This window comes from Myotis lucifugus, unplaced genomic scaffold, assembly GCF_000147115.1.
Source record: "Myotis lucifugus unplaced genomic scaffold, Myoluc2.0 scaffold_109, whole genome shotgun sequence".
NCBI lineage: Eukaryota > Metazoa > Chordata > Mammalia > Chiroptera > Vespertilionidae > Myotis > Myotis lucifugus.
In genome coordinates this window covers 1,612,498-1,631,507 of record NW_005871157.1, presented here as the reverse complement: position 1 = coordinate 1,631,507, position 19,010 = coordinate 1,612,498, and the positions used below count along the sequence as shown (strand labels likewise).

At 39.9% G+C, this 19,010-nt stretch overlaps 1 protein-coding gene across 9 annotated transcripts in view; it reads right to left on the bottom strand.

Annotated features, from left to right (window-relative positions):
- The window catches only part of MGA (MGA, MAX dimerization protein), a 100,324-nt gene that overhangs the window by 24,396 nt on the left and 56,918 nt on the right, over positions 1-19,010 (bottom strand). For 3 of the 9 annotated variants that reach the window (XM_014459459.2, XM_023757493.1, XM_023757491.1), the window contains exons 10-15: positions 14,532-14,758; positions 12,832-13,008; positions 12,144-12,216; positions 5,885-6,402; positions 3,362-3,659; positions 1,228-1,851 (exon numbers count right to left, since the gene is read on the bottom strand). In XM_014459459.2, coding sequence (XP_014314945.1) covers positions 1,228-1,851; positions 3,362-3,659; positions 5,885-6,402; positions 12,144-12,216; positions 12,832-13,008; positions 14,532-14,758 — 1,917 coding nt within the window. The remainder of the gene's footprint in view (positions 1-1,227; positions 1,852-3,361; positions 3,660-5,884; positions 6,403-12,143; positions 12,217-12,831; positions 13,009-14,531; positions 14,759-19,010) is intronic. The other 6 variants (XM_023757495.1, XM_023757497.1, XM_023757494.1 and 3 more) reach the window with 6 other exon arrangements.

Below are 19,010 nucleotides of genomic sequence, written 5' to 3'. Positions count from 1 at the left end.
ATGATCTCACTTCCAAAAATGAGTATTAAACTAACCAATTTTATATGCTTATTAGGAGAAGCAGAAGACAAACACATTTAATATTGTGATTCACTTCTCCTTTCAATAGAACTTCAACTTATAAACAAAATCCAAGTCACTTCTTTCCTCAAATACCAGCAGGGATTTGGACCATGACACTAAAGGCAAAAATATTTAGTAGTAAAAGTATCACTAACCAAGAGAGAATTGCTGTTGGCTATTTATTTCCCCGTAAAGCCTGCAAAGTCTCTCACTCTTTTCCATAAAAGTCCTCTCCAAGTACACTAAGAAAACTACTTACTTTAGTTGTTGAATTAGGATAGAAAAATTACCAAAATGTGAGATATTCCTATTTCAAATTCACTTAACCTAAGTCAACAAGAGAAAAATTTTAATTTTGACTAAGAAGTTGATAAGCATATAAAATATTAGTCCTAGGCAAAGAAATATGCCTTATATCTATTTCAATCAGTTCATGTATAATAATTAAGTAGGAGAATAATGTCAGTCATATATGGGAGTTGGACTGATTCACAAATGATTTTTACTAAGCAAGGGACCCAGAATTTTAACCTTCAGCAAGGACAAAGAAAAAGCCTTCAGCTTGGTTGCAGCATAGGCAGAAGCCTATAATCTTTCTTCTTTTTTTTTCAATTAAAAAAAATACACTACCCCACCCCTAAAAAGGGAGCACAGCCAAGGCTCTCCTTGTGTGCTCTCCTCAGAGATGTGCATCCCTAGCTCTCAGTACACAAAAGATTGCACTTTCTCCAGTGTCTACCTTAATGGCTGCTCTACTACTGGCTCAGAGCTCCACTCCCATATGTATCATTTCAGTATCCTTCATTCACCATGTCCATTCTAATGTCTGAGTATTTTTAATATCTTGAAGAAATCTCCAGAACCACTAAGTCATCTGTCAAAACTGTTCAATTTGTCGCTAAGGTACCATTTATGGTTTTTACTAGTGCTCTATAACAAGGTTGCATAGATTTTCAGTGATTTGTCCTAACCCTATATTAACCATGGGCTCTCTTATTTTTAGTGTTCAGTTTTGCAGAATGCAAAGGTTTTCAGGAATACATGTATCATGTTACAGCAGAAACACCTACACTGTTACCCTGATATATCTATAATCCTATCACAAACCACAAAGTTATATGAACAGCTGTATAGTAAACCAGCTAGTTAACCTCTAGGCCTTACCTGGTCTCTGGCTCACTGGTGGATTCCCATCAATTCCTGAGAGTATAATGGGAACAGAGCCAAGAGATGAAGTTGGTGTGGTCACCATGGAGGAAGATGCAGCTGTGGTCACCACGACTATGGAGGTGGAGGCAGTGGAAGCAACAGGAAGAGTTATGGTTGGAGATGCCACCAAAGACTTAGGAAAAGCAACTGAAGTCACGGGGGTAGTTATCCCAGTTGTTTTGATAAGGTTCACAGTGCCTGTAGATTGGGTAGATGTTACAGGAGTGCTGGTATTAGTTTCAGAGACCTCAACAACCCCTGCAGTGGTGGCACCAGAAGGATAAGTAGTTTCTTTAGTTCCCACGTCAGACATAGCAGTCTTAGGTGTCACAGCAGTAACATTCTCTAAAAACACTTGAGGGGTGGTAGTAGTGACAGCAGCAGTCACAGGGCTGCACACCTGAACTGCCTCAGAAGAAACCACAGGTGTGACGACCATTACTGGAGAAGGTCTGATACTGAACTTCTGTGGCCCTGTTAGGGGTTGGGGTGTGCTAACTCCAGGTATCTTCTGCTGCAGGGCTCCAACTTTACTCATCACAAACTGTGTGAACACACCACCAGGAGAGGGTCGTGCCGCTGCAAATAAAAATTTGCAGGTCAAAAATCTTCAGTTCTCATATTTTATCCTCTTAGTGATTGTGTTTATCAACATTTATTGTGTGCACCACTGGGTCCACTTCTTACGGGTACTACCTACCTGCAATATACATGTCAATTTCCATACACAGAAATCAAAACACTTCCCTCAGCCCAACCTTTATAATCTAACAAGAAAGGAATTAAAATTTGGTGTTCCTACTAAAAATCTTTTGTCTGCACAATATAGCCATATTGCCAGGACACTAAAAAGACACTACAGCTGCCCTGGCCATGTGGCTCAGTTAGTTGGAGTACTGTCCTGTACACCAAAAGGCTGTGGGTCTGATTCCTTGTCAGGGCACATGCCTAGGATGGGAGTTCAATCTCCAGCAGGGGTGTGTACAACAGGCAACCAATAGATGTTTCTCACATCGATGCCTCTCTCTCTAACTCTCTAAAAATCAGTGAAAATGTTCCCATCCTCAGGTGAGGATTGAAAACAAATTTTAAAATTAAAATAAAAAGATAATACAGCAGCACACAACTTCAAACAGATAAAGATCCCCCCCCAACTCTAATTTAAAAATTTTTTCCACCACTTCTTCCTAACCCAGCACCTCCACCTCTTTATTGCAGTCCTCTTATAAGACAGTTAGATTTACTGTCTTATTTTTAACATGTATGAAAACATTTTTCATGAGAGGACAGAATAGGACTGTTTATTTTTTAAATCACCACTACTTTATAAAAAAAAGAGATAAAATGGGTTCCTTTTAAAGCATTCAATGCCTATCCCTCCATCTTCACATAACTCCAGCATTCAGCCAGAGACTTCAATTTCCTATTAGAGGGAAAAAATATAGTAATAGACAATTTTACTTAACATTCCTAAATAGATTTGAAACAACAAAAAGAAATTCAATAAACCAATTGTATATACTCTCAATGCTAAAACACAAAGGCTTTCAAGAGAGTAATTTATTACAGACTCTAGCACTAAAGTTCAGCAAAAGATTTTCATTCAGAGAACAGGGATGAATAGAATAATGTTCCCGAAATTATGTTTTCCAAGAGCCTTCTATACTTTAAGCCTATACTAACTCAACCCACTTTGATTCTGCTACCTCTATTGTTTAACAAGTTCAAGGAACATACATATGATTGGTACCAATAACACCAGTCCTCATAGAAGAAATATTAAATTAGGGAAAAGTATTTAAGACTATGTATTCTCCTTTTAAATACAAAATTAAAAACAAAATTTAAAGCCTACGTTTTTTTCTGCATTAATAAAAGTCTAAAAGTCTGGGCAATAACTGTAAAACTAACTTAAGTTCAATTCATCTAGTGTTATACATCATCAGAGGCATTCCCAAAATATTTGAGCAAGACAGACATTGAGAATAATGCCAAATTTTTTATTCCTCTAATTTTCATAACCCCCATACTATATCCACAGACCAAGAAGCAAGTCCAAGTTTCAAAACATATATACAGCCCAACTTACCAATTGGTCTTTTTGCCGGGACAAATGCCTTCAGATTCTTCCCAGGGTGATTTGTTGCAGTGCCGGAAGAGGATGCCATTTTGGAATTGGATGTTGAAGGCAACAGGGTACGTGGTTTCCTGGATGCAGCCACCTTGGCATTGGATGCTACCTTGGAGATGACAGTACTGAGGGTTGAGAGGTCCAGGACTGAGGGTCGCAACCTGCCTGTGATATAAGCAGCTAGCCTATTGGCTGGATGCAATGCCCCCATCTGTCCCAATAGCAACTTAGCCTGCGGGTAACTCTTACCATTAACCTGAAACAAGTGGCAAAGAGAAATTCTGTAAAGATAAAATTCTCTTGCTAACTCATCTCCCTTGACAGGGGTTTCATTTTTACAAGGTTTTAAAAATCTATTTTTCAGATTTAAAGGGGAAAAGAAACGGGCTTTTTTCCCACTTGGTATAATCTGAGTAATCAGGAGGTGGAAAAAAAATACTATTATCTGATATTCTGAACTAATCTCATCCTTCATTTTGGTAACTGGGAAACAGAGAATCTTAGAAACTCATTATATCTGCATCGCAGAAATGGAAAAGATATGTCAAATCTAAGCAATCATCCAATTGTTTTACTTGTCAATAAGCAATTCTGATTAAGTTGTTAACAATCACCAGCAAAAAATGACTAACTGTATTCTCCAGATTTTCTGACAAGACTAGAAGGCATAATGAAGCCCTCTCACAAGGGTCCTTTTAAGCTACCCTTCCCAACATTTGGGAAATATACAGTGAGTCTACTTTAACCTAAGTCACAAAGTAACCTCAGTTTTCTAAAAACTCAACTTTGAAGATACTGTCTTCATCTCTTGGATAAAACTTGGGGTTGGCTCAAAATAAATGCTTGTAGAAACTCATTGTAATTTTTAAAATAGTCACTAAATTGTCAGAAGAAAGTAAATCAATGAATGAAGATTTTTTTCTATTGCCTGAATTGATAGACTGCCTATTTGGGGCAGCAGGGAAGTTTTTCTTAAAAGAAAGAAAACCAAAAACCTCCCAAGTTTCTTACCCATGTTTTCTAAGTCATATTGCTGGATGACTAAAGAAGATATCCCTTTTTGTCCCTCCTTTACATCATTTAAAAGGAGGAGGGGATAGAGGGAGTTGGAAAAACTCAAACTCTCCAAACTAACAGGGAATTGGTGAGGAGAATCACTACAGCAACCCACTCTCTCTCCAAGGACACAAAACGTAATTACTCTTTGCTACTTAGGTAAAATTGTGATTATTCCTAGACAATTGTGATTATTCCTAGAAATATCTATGCCTACGTTGGTACAAAAAAATGTGATCTTTCTATCCTAAAGTAAACTTTGCTGTGTTCTTCAGGCTCTGTGGAGTCCAGATCAGATATCCATAATCTGCTCCTCTGAGAGACTTGCTCTAAAGAATACTCAGCAGCTTCCCCAAAAGCCTACAGTGGCCTGACTGCTTATGCAAATTCACATTTTATGATGGCTTTCTGAGTCTTAGACAGAAGAGAACACACAATTTCTATGCCTATATTTCAGGGAGTCTAGTCTCTCTAGAAATGATTTCAGATAAGTCTTGGCTCTCAAAGTATTTATCAATAAATGCAATAAAGAGAAAACCCTGTTCTCCTCATTATTAAAGACGTAAGAAATACCAACAGAAGCAGTATATAGGACCACCAAGAATAAACTGCAATAAAAAGTTTTTAACTAAGTAGATCATCCATATTGTTATTGGAATAGTCCTTAGCCCAGAGAAGTGGTCAAGCTAATACAGTCAAGTAACCTTAGCAACAATGTCAGACACTTCTACACATTTGCTATGCTGATATAAAAGTGCACTTAATGTCTCTGAGCAAGAGGAGAAAACCTTTTTGACTATGACTAAATTTTAATTCAGAACTTCTCTTTCCAAAGGCTTTTCTACATGCCAGAGTAATTTTACTAATATAATCTGCCTGAATTACTGAACAGTAAGGATAGAGATATTTGTTCTACAACAATGATTATACTGACAAAAACCCTATGAATTATATTTTTAAAAAGTACTTAAGCAAGCAAATTGTGGCTCATTTAAAAAACTTGTATGATTTGAATAACACCTTACTTAAGTTTTCTCCAAGTTTCCAAACACATACTGCCTACTTTAAAATCAATTTGATCTCATTTTATTTTGAAAGCTTTCTTCTAATAACAATCTCAAGAACTAAACTGAATCCCTTACTATCCTTGCTTGGTTGCCAAAGTATCACTAGAACCAGATAATAAAGTTTAAGAGGAGCAACTTTCTGAGGAGACGAGGGTCTACATTTGTTTATAAGTGCGACAAAAATTCACTCTATGTATGCTTCTAACCTAGACCTATTACAAAAAGAGATAATGATTTTGTCACTCAGTTCCCAGGCAGTGTGAAAACAAGTTACATAAGGCCCCCAGAGGGCTCTGAAAAATAAAGATGTTACCTAAATCCAAAAAAGTGCTACACCCAGATTAAAGATAATTCTCACCTGGATAAGCCCAGATGTGCTTGAACTGGGTTTACGTTTATAGGCCACAAGTTTCCCTGCAGGAGAAAGCCCTGCATAAAAGGGCAGACCTTTGCCTCCATGTAATCTCTCCCTCACTGAATCCAGGGCATCTGTCTGCACAGGAGAGATATCATCCATTTTCCCAGGGGATAATGGACCATCAGGAGTCTCTGATCCAGATTTCTCAGCCATATCATCTTGGTCTTGACATGATGGCATAGAGATTTTCACACGAGAAGAATAAACAGGGGGGCTCTTCTCACCCCGGCTCTTTCGCTGAGAAGCCAACTCAATGATGAAGCTGCCCACCTTAAGTGATTGTGGCATGTTGCTATTGATGTGCTGGGATAAGATGCTCAATATCTTGTTCCGATCCTCCTCCCAGTTGCAGTCTGAGATGATTTCTATCAGTTTGGTGGGACCACCAGGTGACCTCTGATGCACATAGGAGGTAGAAGAGGATTCCCCTTCATTACAGGAAGACTTCCAGCTCTTTTCTGATAAGAAATTGAAAGATATTTGTGCATCAAAGCAATTTACACTCAACTTTGAAAGATTTTTACTTTCTCTAAGTTCTCAGAAAAGTACCAGGGGTATAGAAATTCAACAGTTGCCCAATGTCCCATTCCCATGTATTTTCAGTGGTAATATAACACTCATAACTTGGGAATTTTCCAGGAAAAAGATGGCAGAAAATCAGATTATAATAGTCCTCACTCTCCTGCTAACTAGGCTTTCTAATAAAAAGGAAATAGTCCTACTTAAGACTGTTCTAAAAACCCATACCTATTACATGAAAAAGTATTACCTTTCTAACAAATGACCTATAAGCAAGGTTAAAGCTTATTCGGTACTAAAGGCCCGGTGCATGAATTTGTGCATAGGTGGGGTCTGGAGGCCACTCGGGCAGGGCCAGTGGTGGGGGTGAAGGTGGGGGATCAGGGGCTGGGCTGGCAGGGGGAAGGGGTCCCAGGAGATTGGGGGATGATGATCAGGCTGGTTGGCCGCCCCAGTGCGCATCATAGGGACTGGTCGTTCCAGTCACTTGGCTTTAATATATATAGATCGATAGTTTAATGTTCTGCTATCCATATAGGCAAAGCAAAGATACTTGCCAGATGCTTTGTAACATGTGATAGGCAATCAATACCAAAAAACAGCAAAACAGTGTTCTGGTTTAAAAACACACACACACATAAAGTGCACTCTATCTCTAGTTTCTACTGCAAATAGTTCTGAATCACTTTTTGTTTTCTACTTCTGAAATACGTTTGTACATCTAGATGTGATTGCTCCACTTCTACATCATATGCAGATCACTCAATTCACCATGTTTTATATGTTAACTAGATGTCTACTTAACTAGACACCAAGATTTCTACAGCTGAGCCTCTCAACCAAAGTTCTACAGTTACAGGTATGTCAGAATATAAGATTCTGTCAGCCTTCATACTAGTCGTGCTCTCAGGCAGGATCTCTCCACCATAGCAGGCTCCTCTACTTACCTTAGAGTACTACAAAAACATTTTCACTTTTTGTATTATGCTTTCTAAAAAAAAAAAAAAAAGTTGGAAACCACTGCTGCTTTAGTGTCTGAAGTCTTAGGAAGCAAAACCAAAAACAAACAGTTAACTCCCTAGACATCATCTCTTACCAAATTTGGCAGTAGCCTCTGCTAGGTATATCCTTCCTTTCTCCCTCTGCCAGAGAAAATCACAGCCTAGCCGGCATGGCTCAGTAGTTGAGCATCGATCTATAAACCAGGAGGCCACAGTTCAATCCAGTCAGGGCATATGTGTGGGTTGCAGGCTCGATCCCCAGTGTGGGGCATGCAGGAGGCAGCCGATCAATGATTATCTCTCATCATGGATGTTTCTATCTCTTTTACCCTCTCCCTCTCGCTCCCTCTCTGAAATCAATAAAAAAATATATATTTTTAAAAAATTACTAACAAGACAGGGATGTCTACTTTCACCACTCTTATTCAACATGGTACTAGAAGTCCTAGCCACAGCAATTACACAAAAAATAAAAGGCATTCAAATTGGAAAAAAGTAAAACTGTCATTATGTGCAGATGACATGATACTGCATATAAGGAGCCCTAAGGATTCCACCAAAAAACTACTAGAACTGATAAATTCAGTAAAGTAGCAGGATACAACAAAAAATACTCAGAAATCAGATATATTTTTATACACCATTAATGGACTATCAGAAAGGGAAACTAAGAAAACAATCCCATATACAACTACCTTCAATAAAGAAAAAAAAATTGCATAGGAATAAATTTAACCAAAGAAGTAAAAGAGCTGTATCCAGAAAATTATAAGACAATAAAAAAATAAATTGAAGATACTAATAAAAGGAAACATACACCATGCTCATGGATAAAAAAAATAATAACTAATAAATAATAATACAAGAGCCCTAACCAGTTTGGCTCAGTGGATAGAGCGTCGGCCTGAGGACTGAAAGGTCCCAGGTTTGATAACGGTCAAGGGCATGTATCTGGGTTGCGGGCACATCCCCAGTAGGGGTGTGCAGGAGGCAGCTGATCGATGTTTCTCTCTCATCAATGTTTCTAATTCTCTATCCCTCTCCCTTCCTCTCTGTAAAAAGAATCAATAAAATGTATTTTAAAATAATAATAATAATTAATAATACAAGAATAAACTGTGTTTCACATATTCACAACTGTAAACCTACTTTTGCCCCAACCTGCATACAAGGAACATACAAGTCAACACCAAAAGAAAAACAAACAAAAGAACCCAATTAAAATATGCACAGAGAACCTAAATAGACATTTCTCCAGGGGACATACAGATGGCCAACAGACATATGAAAAGATGCTCAATGTCACTAATTGTCATAGAAATGCAAAGTAAAAGCACAATGAGATATCACCTCACACCTGTCAGAATGTTTACTACCAATAAATCGACAAACAAGTGTTGTCAAGGATGTTGAAAAAGGGTACTCTTGCGCACTGTTGGTGGGAATACAGATTGGTGCAGCTACTGTGGAAAACAGGATGGAGGTTCCTCAAAAAAATTAAAAATGGAACTACCTTATGACCAGCAATTCTACTTTTGGGCACATATCCAAAGAAACCCAAAACACTAATTAGAAAGAAAATGCACACCACTATGTTCATTGCAGCATTATTTACAATAGCCAAGATTTGAAATCAGCCCAAGTAGATGAGTGGATAAAAAAGTATGGTAGCCCTAGCCAGTTTCGCTTAGCGGCTAGAGTGTCAGCCTGGGAAGCAAAGGGTCCCAGGTTCGATTCCAGTCAAGAGCATGTACCTTGGTTGCAGGCTCCTCCCCAACGCAGGCCCTGGTCAGGGCTCATGCAGGAGGCAACCAATCGATGTGTTTTTTTCACATCAATGCTCCTCTCTGTCTTTCCATCTCTCGTCCACTCTCCCTAAAATTTAATAGAAAAATATCCTTGGGTGAAGATTAACAAAAATAAAAAAAGCTATGGTACACATATATCTACAGTGGAATATTACTCAACCTTTTAAAAAGAATGAAATCTGCCCTGACCGGTTTGGCTCAGTGGATAGAGCGTCGGCCTGCGGACCAAAGGGACCGGGTTCGATTCCAGTCAAGGGCATGTACTTTGGTTGCGGGCGTATCCCCAGTGGGGGTGTGCAGGAGGCAGCTGATCGATGTTCCTCTCTCATCGATGTTTCTAACTATCCCTCTCCCTTCCTCGCTGTAAAAAATCAATAAAATATATTTTAAAAAAAATGAAATCTTACCATTTGCAACAGCATGGATGGACCTAGAAGGTAATTATGCTAAGTGAAATATGTCAGTCAGAGAAAGATAAACACCATATGATTTCACTTATATGTGGAATCTAAAGAACAAAATGAAAGAGCAAACAAAAGTGAAATGGACTCATAGATACAGAGAACAGACTGATGGCAGAGAAGAGGGGGAGAGGGAGCTTGGGGAATTGGCTGAAAATGGTGAGGGATTATTAAGAAGTATGAATTGGTAGTCACAAAACAGTCACAGGGATGTAAAGTACAGCATAGGAAATCTACACTAATAAAAGAGAAAGATGCAAATTGACCGTACCTTCAAGACACCCACCAGCCAATCCAGAGTGAGTATGCAAATTAACCCAACAAAGCTGGTGGGTTAATTTGCATACACAGGCACCGAGAGGCCAGGGGTTGAGTGGTATGCAGGCATTCTGCACCACCCCAGCCGCTCCAGGCCTCTGGGCAGCGTGGGAAGGCAGAAAGGCGGCTCCGGCCAGAGAGAAGGCGGTGCCGGCAGCCAGGGAAAGGAAGGCCCATTCTTGCACAAATCTTCGTGCATTGGGTCTCTAGTATAGTCAATAATCCTATCTAGTAAAAGACAAAAAGCGTAATTAACCGTACCTCCACTATGCTTCCCATTGGCTAATCAGTGAGATATGCATATTAACTGCCAACAAAGATGGCGGCCGGCAGCCACGCAGCTGAAGCGAGCAGGAGGCTTGCTTGCTCCAGTGATGGAGGAAGCCAAGGTTCCCTGCCTGCCGCAGCCTGGCTCTGAGCTCCGAAAGCAACAAAGTTTCAATTATAGAAGCTAAACAAACTCCAGGTACCTGCTTTCAGCCAGCCGCAGCCTCAGAGCTGGAGGGAACAGGACGGCAACAAAGTTTCAATTATAGAAGCCAAACAAACCCCAGATACCTGCTTTCAGCCAGCCGTGGCCTCAGAGCTGGGAGCGCCAGTGACAGCAACAAAGTTTCAATTATAGAAGGTAAATAAATCCCAGAATTAAAAAAAAAAAGAAAAATAGGAGAGGCTGGGAGCTTCAGTCGCCAGTCAACCTGAAAACGGCCCTCAGCCCCTCACCCAAACTGGCCAGGCATCCCATTGGGGACCCCCACCCTAAAGGGGGTGTGGCCAGCCTGAAAATAGCCATTAGCCCCTCATCCAGACTGGCCAGGCACCCCAGTGAGGACCCCCACCCTGAAGGGGGTGTGACCAGCTGCAAACAGCCATCAGCCCCTCACCCAGGCTGGCCAGGCACCCCAGCGGGACCCCCACCCTGATCCAGCACACCCTTCAGGGCAAACCAGCCGGCCCCCACCCACGCACGAGGCCTCTATCCTATATAGTAAAAGGGTAATATGCAAACTGACCCTAACAGCAGAAAGACTGGGAATGACTGGTCACTATGACACACACTGACCACCTGGGGGCAGATGCTCAATGCAGGAGCTGCCCTCGAGTGGTCAGTGCGCTCCCACATAGGGGAGCTCTGCTCAGCCACAAGCCAGGCTGATGGCTGCCAGTACAGCGGTGGTGGTGGGAGCCTCTCCTGCCTCCTCAGCAGCACTAAGGATGTCCGACTGCAGCTTAGGTCTGCTCCCCGCTGGCAAGTGGACATCCCCCGAGGGCTGCCGGGCTGCCAGAGGGATGTCTGATTGCCAGCTTAGGCCCAATCCCCCGGGGAGCAGGCCTAAGCTAGCAGGTGGTCATCCCCTGAGGGGTCCCAGACTGCAAGAGGGCACAGGCTGGGCTGAGGGACCCCCCTCCCAGTGCACAAATTTTTGTGCACCGGACCTCTAGTATTGTAATAACTATGTATGGTGCCAGGTAGGTACTAGAAATATCGAGGGAAACATTTTGTAAAGTTTATGATCGTCTGACCACTATGCTGTACACCTAAATCATACAAAATAATATTAAAGTATTAAATGTAAACTGTAATTGAAAAATAAAATTAAAAAGAAAATCACTGACTTCAATCCTAAATGTCTCTTGCAACAACATACCACAGCAATAAATGAATTTTATTTCTTAGAACAGGAGTGATACAGAGACCAAATAACAGGGAAAAACTTATATATCAACTCTATTTTTAGCAGAAGCTAAAAACAGAGTAGGTCAACATATTCTGGATTGGTAATATTAGTTTCCCATCATTTTTTTAAAATAAATTTTTATTGATTTCAGAGAGAAAGGGAGAGGGAGAGAGAGATAGAAACATCAATGATGAGAGAGAATCATGGATGGGCTGCCTACTGCATGCCCCACACTGGGGATCGAGCCTGCAACCCGGGTATGTGCCCTTGGCCGGAATCAAACCTGGGACCCTTCAGTCCGCAGGCCGATACTCTATCCACTGAGCCAAACCAGCTAGGGCCCCATCATTTTTATTATAACCCACACCTATATAATTACTATCAAATGATTAAGATCTAGCTTTTATGCTGACCTTGTGATTTATCAGAATCATCCTCGAGGTCACAGGTAATTGGTTTCGAGGGTTGCTGTTCAGCATCAGGCTCCTAAAGAAGAAATAACACAGAAATACTTAAATACTTATATTTAGTGTCAATACAGACTGAGATATAAGCATTAAATCTTCCAAAAGCAGCCCTGAAACAGTAGAAAGATTAAAATAACAACAGCTTCATATCTATATACACAGCTGCATTACTATCATATTACGTAGCCCCTGGTAAAAACACAGACTTGCTCTGTAATATCCTTGATAATGACTGAGTCACCAAGAAAAGAATTTACATTGTATTTTATAGTGTATTCTACTAAAGAAGAAAAAATATTTGCTGTTTAATGGGACCAAGTTTCAGTTATTTAGAAATTTCACCAATGTGGAAAGATGCAAATTCTAATAATTACAGATAATTTAATTTAAACTAGAAATGTTTAAACTTTTAAAAAATTTTCTAGCATTAAAAAGCGTAATATTTTTATCAACCATAAGAAACTGTTCTCTAGAATAGGTTTGCAGAGGAACAGATATATTGATATACACATAAAGTAAGCCTTCTCTGCCTCACAAGAATTACTCCAAATTATTCTGGTAGTAATACAAATTCTAATACCAGCAACAGGGAGTTGAAAGTTAAAAAGAGAAAAGTATGCAGTAAGTAACTCACCTTTGCACTACGGTTCTCAGGACTAGAATGACATGAGCTGAGCTGCAGAAACGATGGGGATGGGGATGGTGACGGCTGTCTCTGTTCCTCTTTTTTTCGTTCATATACTCGAACTCGGGCACAAGTCATCATACTTTCAAAGTACAAGTAGACTGGATCCTTGTCCTCTTCCCGAATCTGTAAGTTTCATACAATAAAATATTCCAAATATTGGGGGGAGGAGGGGGAAGTCGCCTATACTTCAAAAGGCAAAGGATGTTTAATTTTTCTTATTACAACACTTGAAATTTTTAAATGAAAACTTTAAAGTTAAATAGTATAAATATAGTTCATATGTGCCAAATCTTGGGGCAATCAAAAAGGAATGAATTCTCTATCAAGAAATTTCAGATCAGTCTGGCTGGCGTGGCTCAGGGATTGAGTGTCGATTTATGAACCAGGAGGTCACAGTTCAATTCCTGGTCAGGACACATGCCTGGTTTGCAGGCTGGATCTCCAAGTGGGGGGAGTGCAGGAGGCAGCCAATCAGTTATTCTCTCTCATCATTGATGTTTCTATCTCTTTCTCCCTCCCCTTTCCTCTCTGAAATCAATAAAAATATATTTAAAATTTTTTTTTCTTAAGGACACATTTGTAATACCTTAATAAAGGGAAAAAAAAGAAATTTCAGATCATATCAGTGTTTCTCAAATGATCTGTGGTAAAGTACATTTCTTAATTAATAGTCTAACATAGACTAATACTTTTGTAAAATACAAAAGTAATTACTAGAAAAATACAAAATAGATTATTAGAAAAACAAAGGCCAAAATATAAGCACAAGTTTTGCAGTATTAGATTTAATAGATATAAAATGTCTATCAACTTGCTATTAAAGTTTCTAAATATTTACTCTTATTTTCTATATGTACTTATTTCATCACAGACGGGTAACAGTTCTGGATCAGCACTAATACAGAGACCCACTGAAGGGCACTGCACTAAAAGATCTTTCTTCAATTTAATGGACTGGGAAGAGTGAAATGGATTTAGTAATCAAAAGTGCTTATGAGCTCTTTTAACTGTCGGTTTTCACATAATCATATTACAACCACTTTTATTTGAACTCTTGAACTTTTACTGTTATTGCTATATATAAAGAAATTTGCTTTAAGAAAATTTTACTTTTTAAAGTTTTTTCTTAATGGTTTTCTAGCAATAACATGTACTACATTTCAATTACTCAATATACTACACTACAGGAATAAGATATGTTAAACAGACTTTTGCAAGTAAGGCTTTTAAAAAGCCCATCTTTATACAATCTTCCTAAAGAAGATATTTGGCTATATTTAAGAATTACTACTAGTAACCTCTTTTATGACATTTTTTAAGTGCCAGCCACTAAACTAATTAAATCAGAAAGGAGATGGCTTACAGGCAAATTACCTGAAGGCAAAATGATTCACAGAATATAAACCGAAAATTTGGTTTAGGGATTGAGCAAAAAAGAAAAGAGAGAAAGAACTCACAGACACAGACAACAGTGTAGTGATTGCGGAGGGTATGGGGGGAAGTCAAGGAAGGTATAGGGAGGGGATAAATGGAAATGGGGGGAAAATAAAATGAAAAGGAAAAGAATTTTTAAAAATTGGTTGAAACCCATCATCTTTACAAATGATTTTTGCAACTTGCAATAAAAGATTAAACTCCAGACTTACCACAGGATTAGGTTTGGGAGTATATGTCCGTGCAGGTTTAATTCCAGTGAGCAGTTTGCCCTTCACAGTAGTAGATGAAACTTCTGGCTGAGGCAACAACAATGGCTTCGTAGGCTCAATGACAGAAGGTGTCGGGATATAAACTGGTTCTGGATCTACTTCACCTTCTACCTTCACCCATAATGGATAATGTCGAACAGGCTGTTCAGGCTCCGTTTCACATATAGCTTAACAAAAGGAAGCATAAGATTTTATTTTATTTTTTTAATATATTTTAATTTATTTCAGAGAGGAATAGAGAGGGAGAGATAGATAGAAACATCAATGATGAGCGAGAATCACTGATAGGCTGCCTCCTGCACACCCCCCTACTGGGGATCGAGCCCACAACCTGGACTTATGCCCTTGACCAGAATCGAACCCAAGACTTTCAGTGCGCAGGCCGACACCCTATCCACTGAGCCAAACCGGCTAGGGCAGGAAGCATAAGATTTTAGATGCCTTTGGCAACAAAAGTTCCATGAGGCACTGCCAACGTAAAATATGCTCCCCCTCATAAAAAGCAGTTAACTCATTAAAACAATCAAACAGCCCTAGCCTGTTTGGCTCAATGGATAGAGCATCAGCCTGTAGACTGAAGGGTCCCAGGCTTGATTCCAGTCAAGGACACATGCCCAGTTGCGGGTTCAATCCCCAGTAGGGGGTGTGCAGGAGGCAGCTGATCAATGATTCTCTCATCTATCATGTTTCTATCTCTCTCTCTCTCTCTCCCTCTCCCTCTCTGAAATCAATAAAAATGTTTTTTAAAAATCAAACAGATATCACCTAAAAAACCTTTTTTTGCCCTCATGCACCTTAATGTAGTCATCATTTAACCAAATATTTGTTGAATATTATAAATCAGACACTGTTTTATGCACCAAAATGAATACAGCTTTGAATAAAAAAAAGTTCTTGCCCTCACAGTTATAATTCAGTAGGGGAAAACAAACTAACAAACATATAATATCAAATAATAAGTGCCAAGTAGAAAAATGTAGCAGCATAAGGAATGAGGCGTTAACAGGAGATGCTATTATATTTAGCAGAGTCAGAAAAGGCCTTCTCTATAATCCAAGAAAGATAACCATTATATACTACACTTTTTAAAATTTTACAACAAATATTTATTGAACTTACTATGTCCGTACTCTAAGCATTTAATTATGTTTTAACTCACTGAACTGTCACAGAAGTCCTTGAGATATTATTATTCCCATTTTTCAGAAGCTGAGATTCACTATAGGAAGAGACAGATCAAGATCAAACCCAGTCAATCTGGTTCCAGAGACTGAGCTGTTTCTATTGCTTTCTGATGATAAACTGTATTCAAAAGATAGCCTGGCCCGAGCCAGTTTGCTCAGTGCTTAGAGTGTGGGCCCCTATGAACTGAAGGTCGCAGGTTCAGTTCCAATCAAGGGCACGTACCTGGGTTGCAGGTTTGATCCCCGGCCAGTCAGTGCATGTGCAGGAGGCAACCAATCGATGTGTCTCTCTCTCTGTCTCTCCCTCTCCCTTCCACTCTCTCTCTCTCTAAATAAATGGAAAAAAATATCCTCAGGTGAGAATTAACAAAAAGATAGCCTGAACTCAGCATAGGAGCAATAAATAAATAAATAAATAAATAAATAAGCAAGCAAGCAAGCAATGGAACACAATAGAGATAAAATCATATTATCAAAAAGTTCTACACAAAGGAAAACAAATTGAGAATCTAGGTTAAGAGGCTTTATTATTTAAGCAAACTAAGCATCCCAAAAAGAAGACAACTATAGAGGAGCAAACACTGTACTTTGCATTTTAATAGTCAATCCTCAGACAGGATGTAGCTTGTTCTAAGCCAGTGATGGCGAACCTATGACACGCGTGTCAGAGGTGACACGCGAACTCATTTTTTTGGTTGATTTTTCTTTGTTAAATGGCATTTAAATATATAAAATAAATATCAAAAATATAAGTCTTTGTTTTACTATGGTTGCAAATATCAAAAAATTTCTACATGTGACACAGCACCAGAGTTAAGTTACGGTTTTTCAAATTGCTGACACACTGAGCTCAAAAGGTTTGCCATCACTGTTCTAAGCCAAAGATCCAAAATCTTTTCCTAAAGTTACATAATATGTGAATGACCAGCATTCCCAGTTACTTCAAATAATCCTATATAATAAAAGCCTAATACACAAATTGACCAAACAGAAGAACTACCAGTCGGCGGGGGGCGGGGCTGGTGATCAGCAGCAACCAGCAGTGGGCCAGCCACTCACCAACCGGTGCCGTCCCCCAATCTGCCGGTCACCTCCCACAGAGGGAGACCAGACTGCAGCTTAGACATCCCCTGAGGGCTCCTGGACTGTGAGAGGGCGCAGGCTGGGCTGAGGGAACCCCGCCCCCGAGTACACAAATTTTCATGCACCAGGCCTCCAATCTATATATAAAAGCCTAATATGCAAAGTGTTCCCTCGGGAGTTTGACCGACCTGGAGTTCGATCTCTCGCTATGACGTGCACTGACCACCAGGGGTCGGCGCAGAATGAAGGAAGGTCCTGGCCAGCAGCTGGGGAAGGGAGGCCCCAGCCGGTGGCCTGCAGCCGCTACGGACTCTACCCGTGCACGAATTTTGTGCACTGGACCTCTAGTCTTTCATAACAAAGAAGAATACAAACTGCTACCTGATTTTATAAGAAGTACATCTGCTCTGAACATTAAGATCCCACTAGTAAAGAATAATTTTGTCTAAAGGGCTCCTACAGCTAACATGCAGAGCATAACTACAAAATGGAAATTAGAAATGAAAATGGAAACACAACATACTAAAACTTATAGACAGAGGGAAAATTTATAACTACAAATGCTTACATTAAAAAACATGAAAGCTCTCAAATAATCTAACTGGACAACTTAAGGAACTAGAAAAAACTAAACAAGCTAAACCCAAAGCTAGATAGAAAGAAAATAATAAAGTTGAGAGCAGAGATATAGAAAATAGAAAAATACAATCAATATAACCAAAAGTTGCTTCAAAAACATCAACAAAGTTGTTATAACTTTTCCTAAATGGACTTAGAAAAAAAGACTCAAATTATTAAAATCAGAAATAAAAAGGATTATAAAAGTGTACTATAAATAACAGTAGACCAACAAATAGGATAACCTAGATGAAACAGATAAACCACTAGAAGCACAATACCTACCAAGACTAAATCACAAAGAAATAACCAATTTGAATAGACCTAAAACTTATAAAGATATTGAATCAGTAATCAAAAATTCCCAACAACACAGAACTTGGACCCAGACTCATACGGGAGAAATTGGACTGTCTGGCATTGGTCGGAACTCAAGGGCAGCTTTCGCTCGAAGGTGCTTGCAGCGATTGCCGGGACACTGAGAAGCAGGGCCTCTGAGGGCAGTCATAGCTGCTTGCTCCACCCTATTAATCCCCTGGAACCTCGCCCTGCCCAAGCTGTGTGCACCAGCTTTTGCATATGAAAGGCCTGGCACTTTGCAATCTGAAAATTACCTAACAAACTGCAGCTGGCCCAAGGCCCCAAGGCAACTCGCATTGCTTCACAGCTGAGCTCCTGCTGGGTAGCCTCAGGCAGAGGCTAGATTAGCACCTCCTTAGAGATTCAGGAGCCAGTGTGCCCAGTGGTCAGAGTGGGACCATCCAGATTGCAGCTCCTCGGATCCATAAAGGACACACTCAGGGGGCAGACTCAGTGAGCACCAAAGCCCCACTGAAGCAAGTCTTGCCCCGGAGGGGTGTCTCCAGCACAGAAGTTCTCCCACTGCAGACACAGCTCATTCTCACAGCCAATTGGCCCGGAGGTCAATTCCTCCCAGTGATACCTACAACAATCAAGGCTTAACTACAACAAGACTGTGCACACAGCCAACAAAGGGGTGCACCAAGAGTGTCCACCTCGGGTAATTGGGGAGGCTGAGCCACTGGGCCCTATAGGACACCTAGCACAGAAAGCCACTCTATCAACACAGGGAAGCATAAAAAATGCGGAGACAAAGAAACAGGACACAAATGACAGAAATGGAGGAAAGCAAACTACTGGATATAGAGTTCAAAACCACACTTTTAAGGTTTTTCAAGAACTTTCTAGAAACCACCGATAAATTTATTAAGACCCTCAAAAAGTCTGGAGAGACCGCCGATAAATGTAGTGAGACCCTCAAGAAATCTAGTGAGACCCTAGAGGTTATGAAAAAGGACCAACTAGAAATTAAGCATACACTGACTGAAATAAAGGATATCATGCAGAGTTCCAACAGCAGACTAGAGGATCACAAGAATCATGTCAAAGATTTGAAATACGAAGAAGCAAAAAACACCCAACCGGAAAAGCAAAATGAAAAAAGAATCCAAAAACATGAAGATAGTGTAAGGAGCTCTGGGACAGCTTCAAGCGTACCAACATTCGAATTATC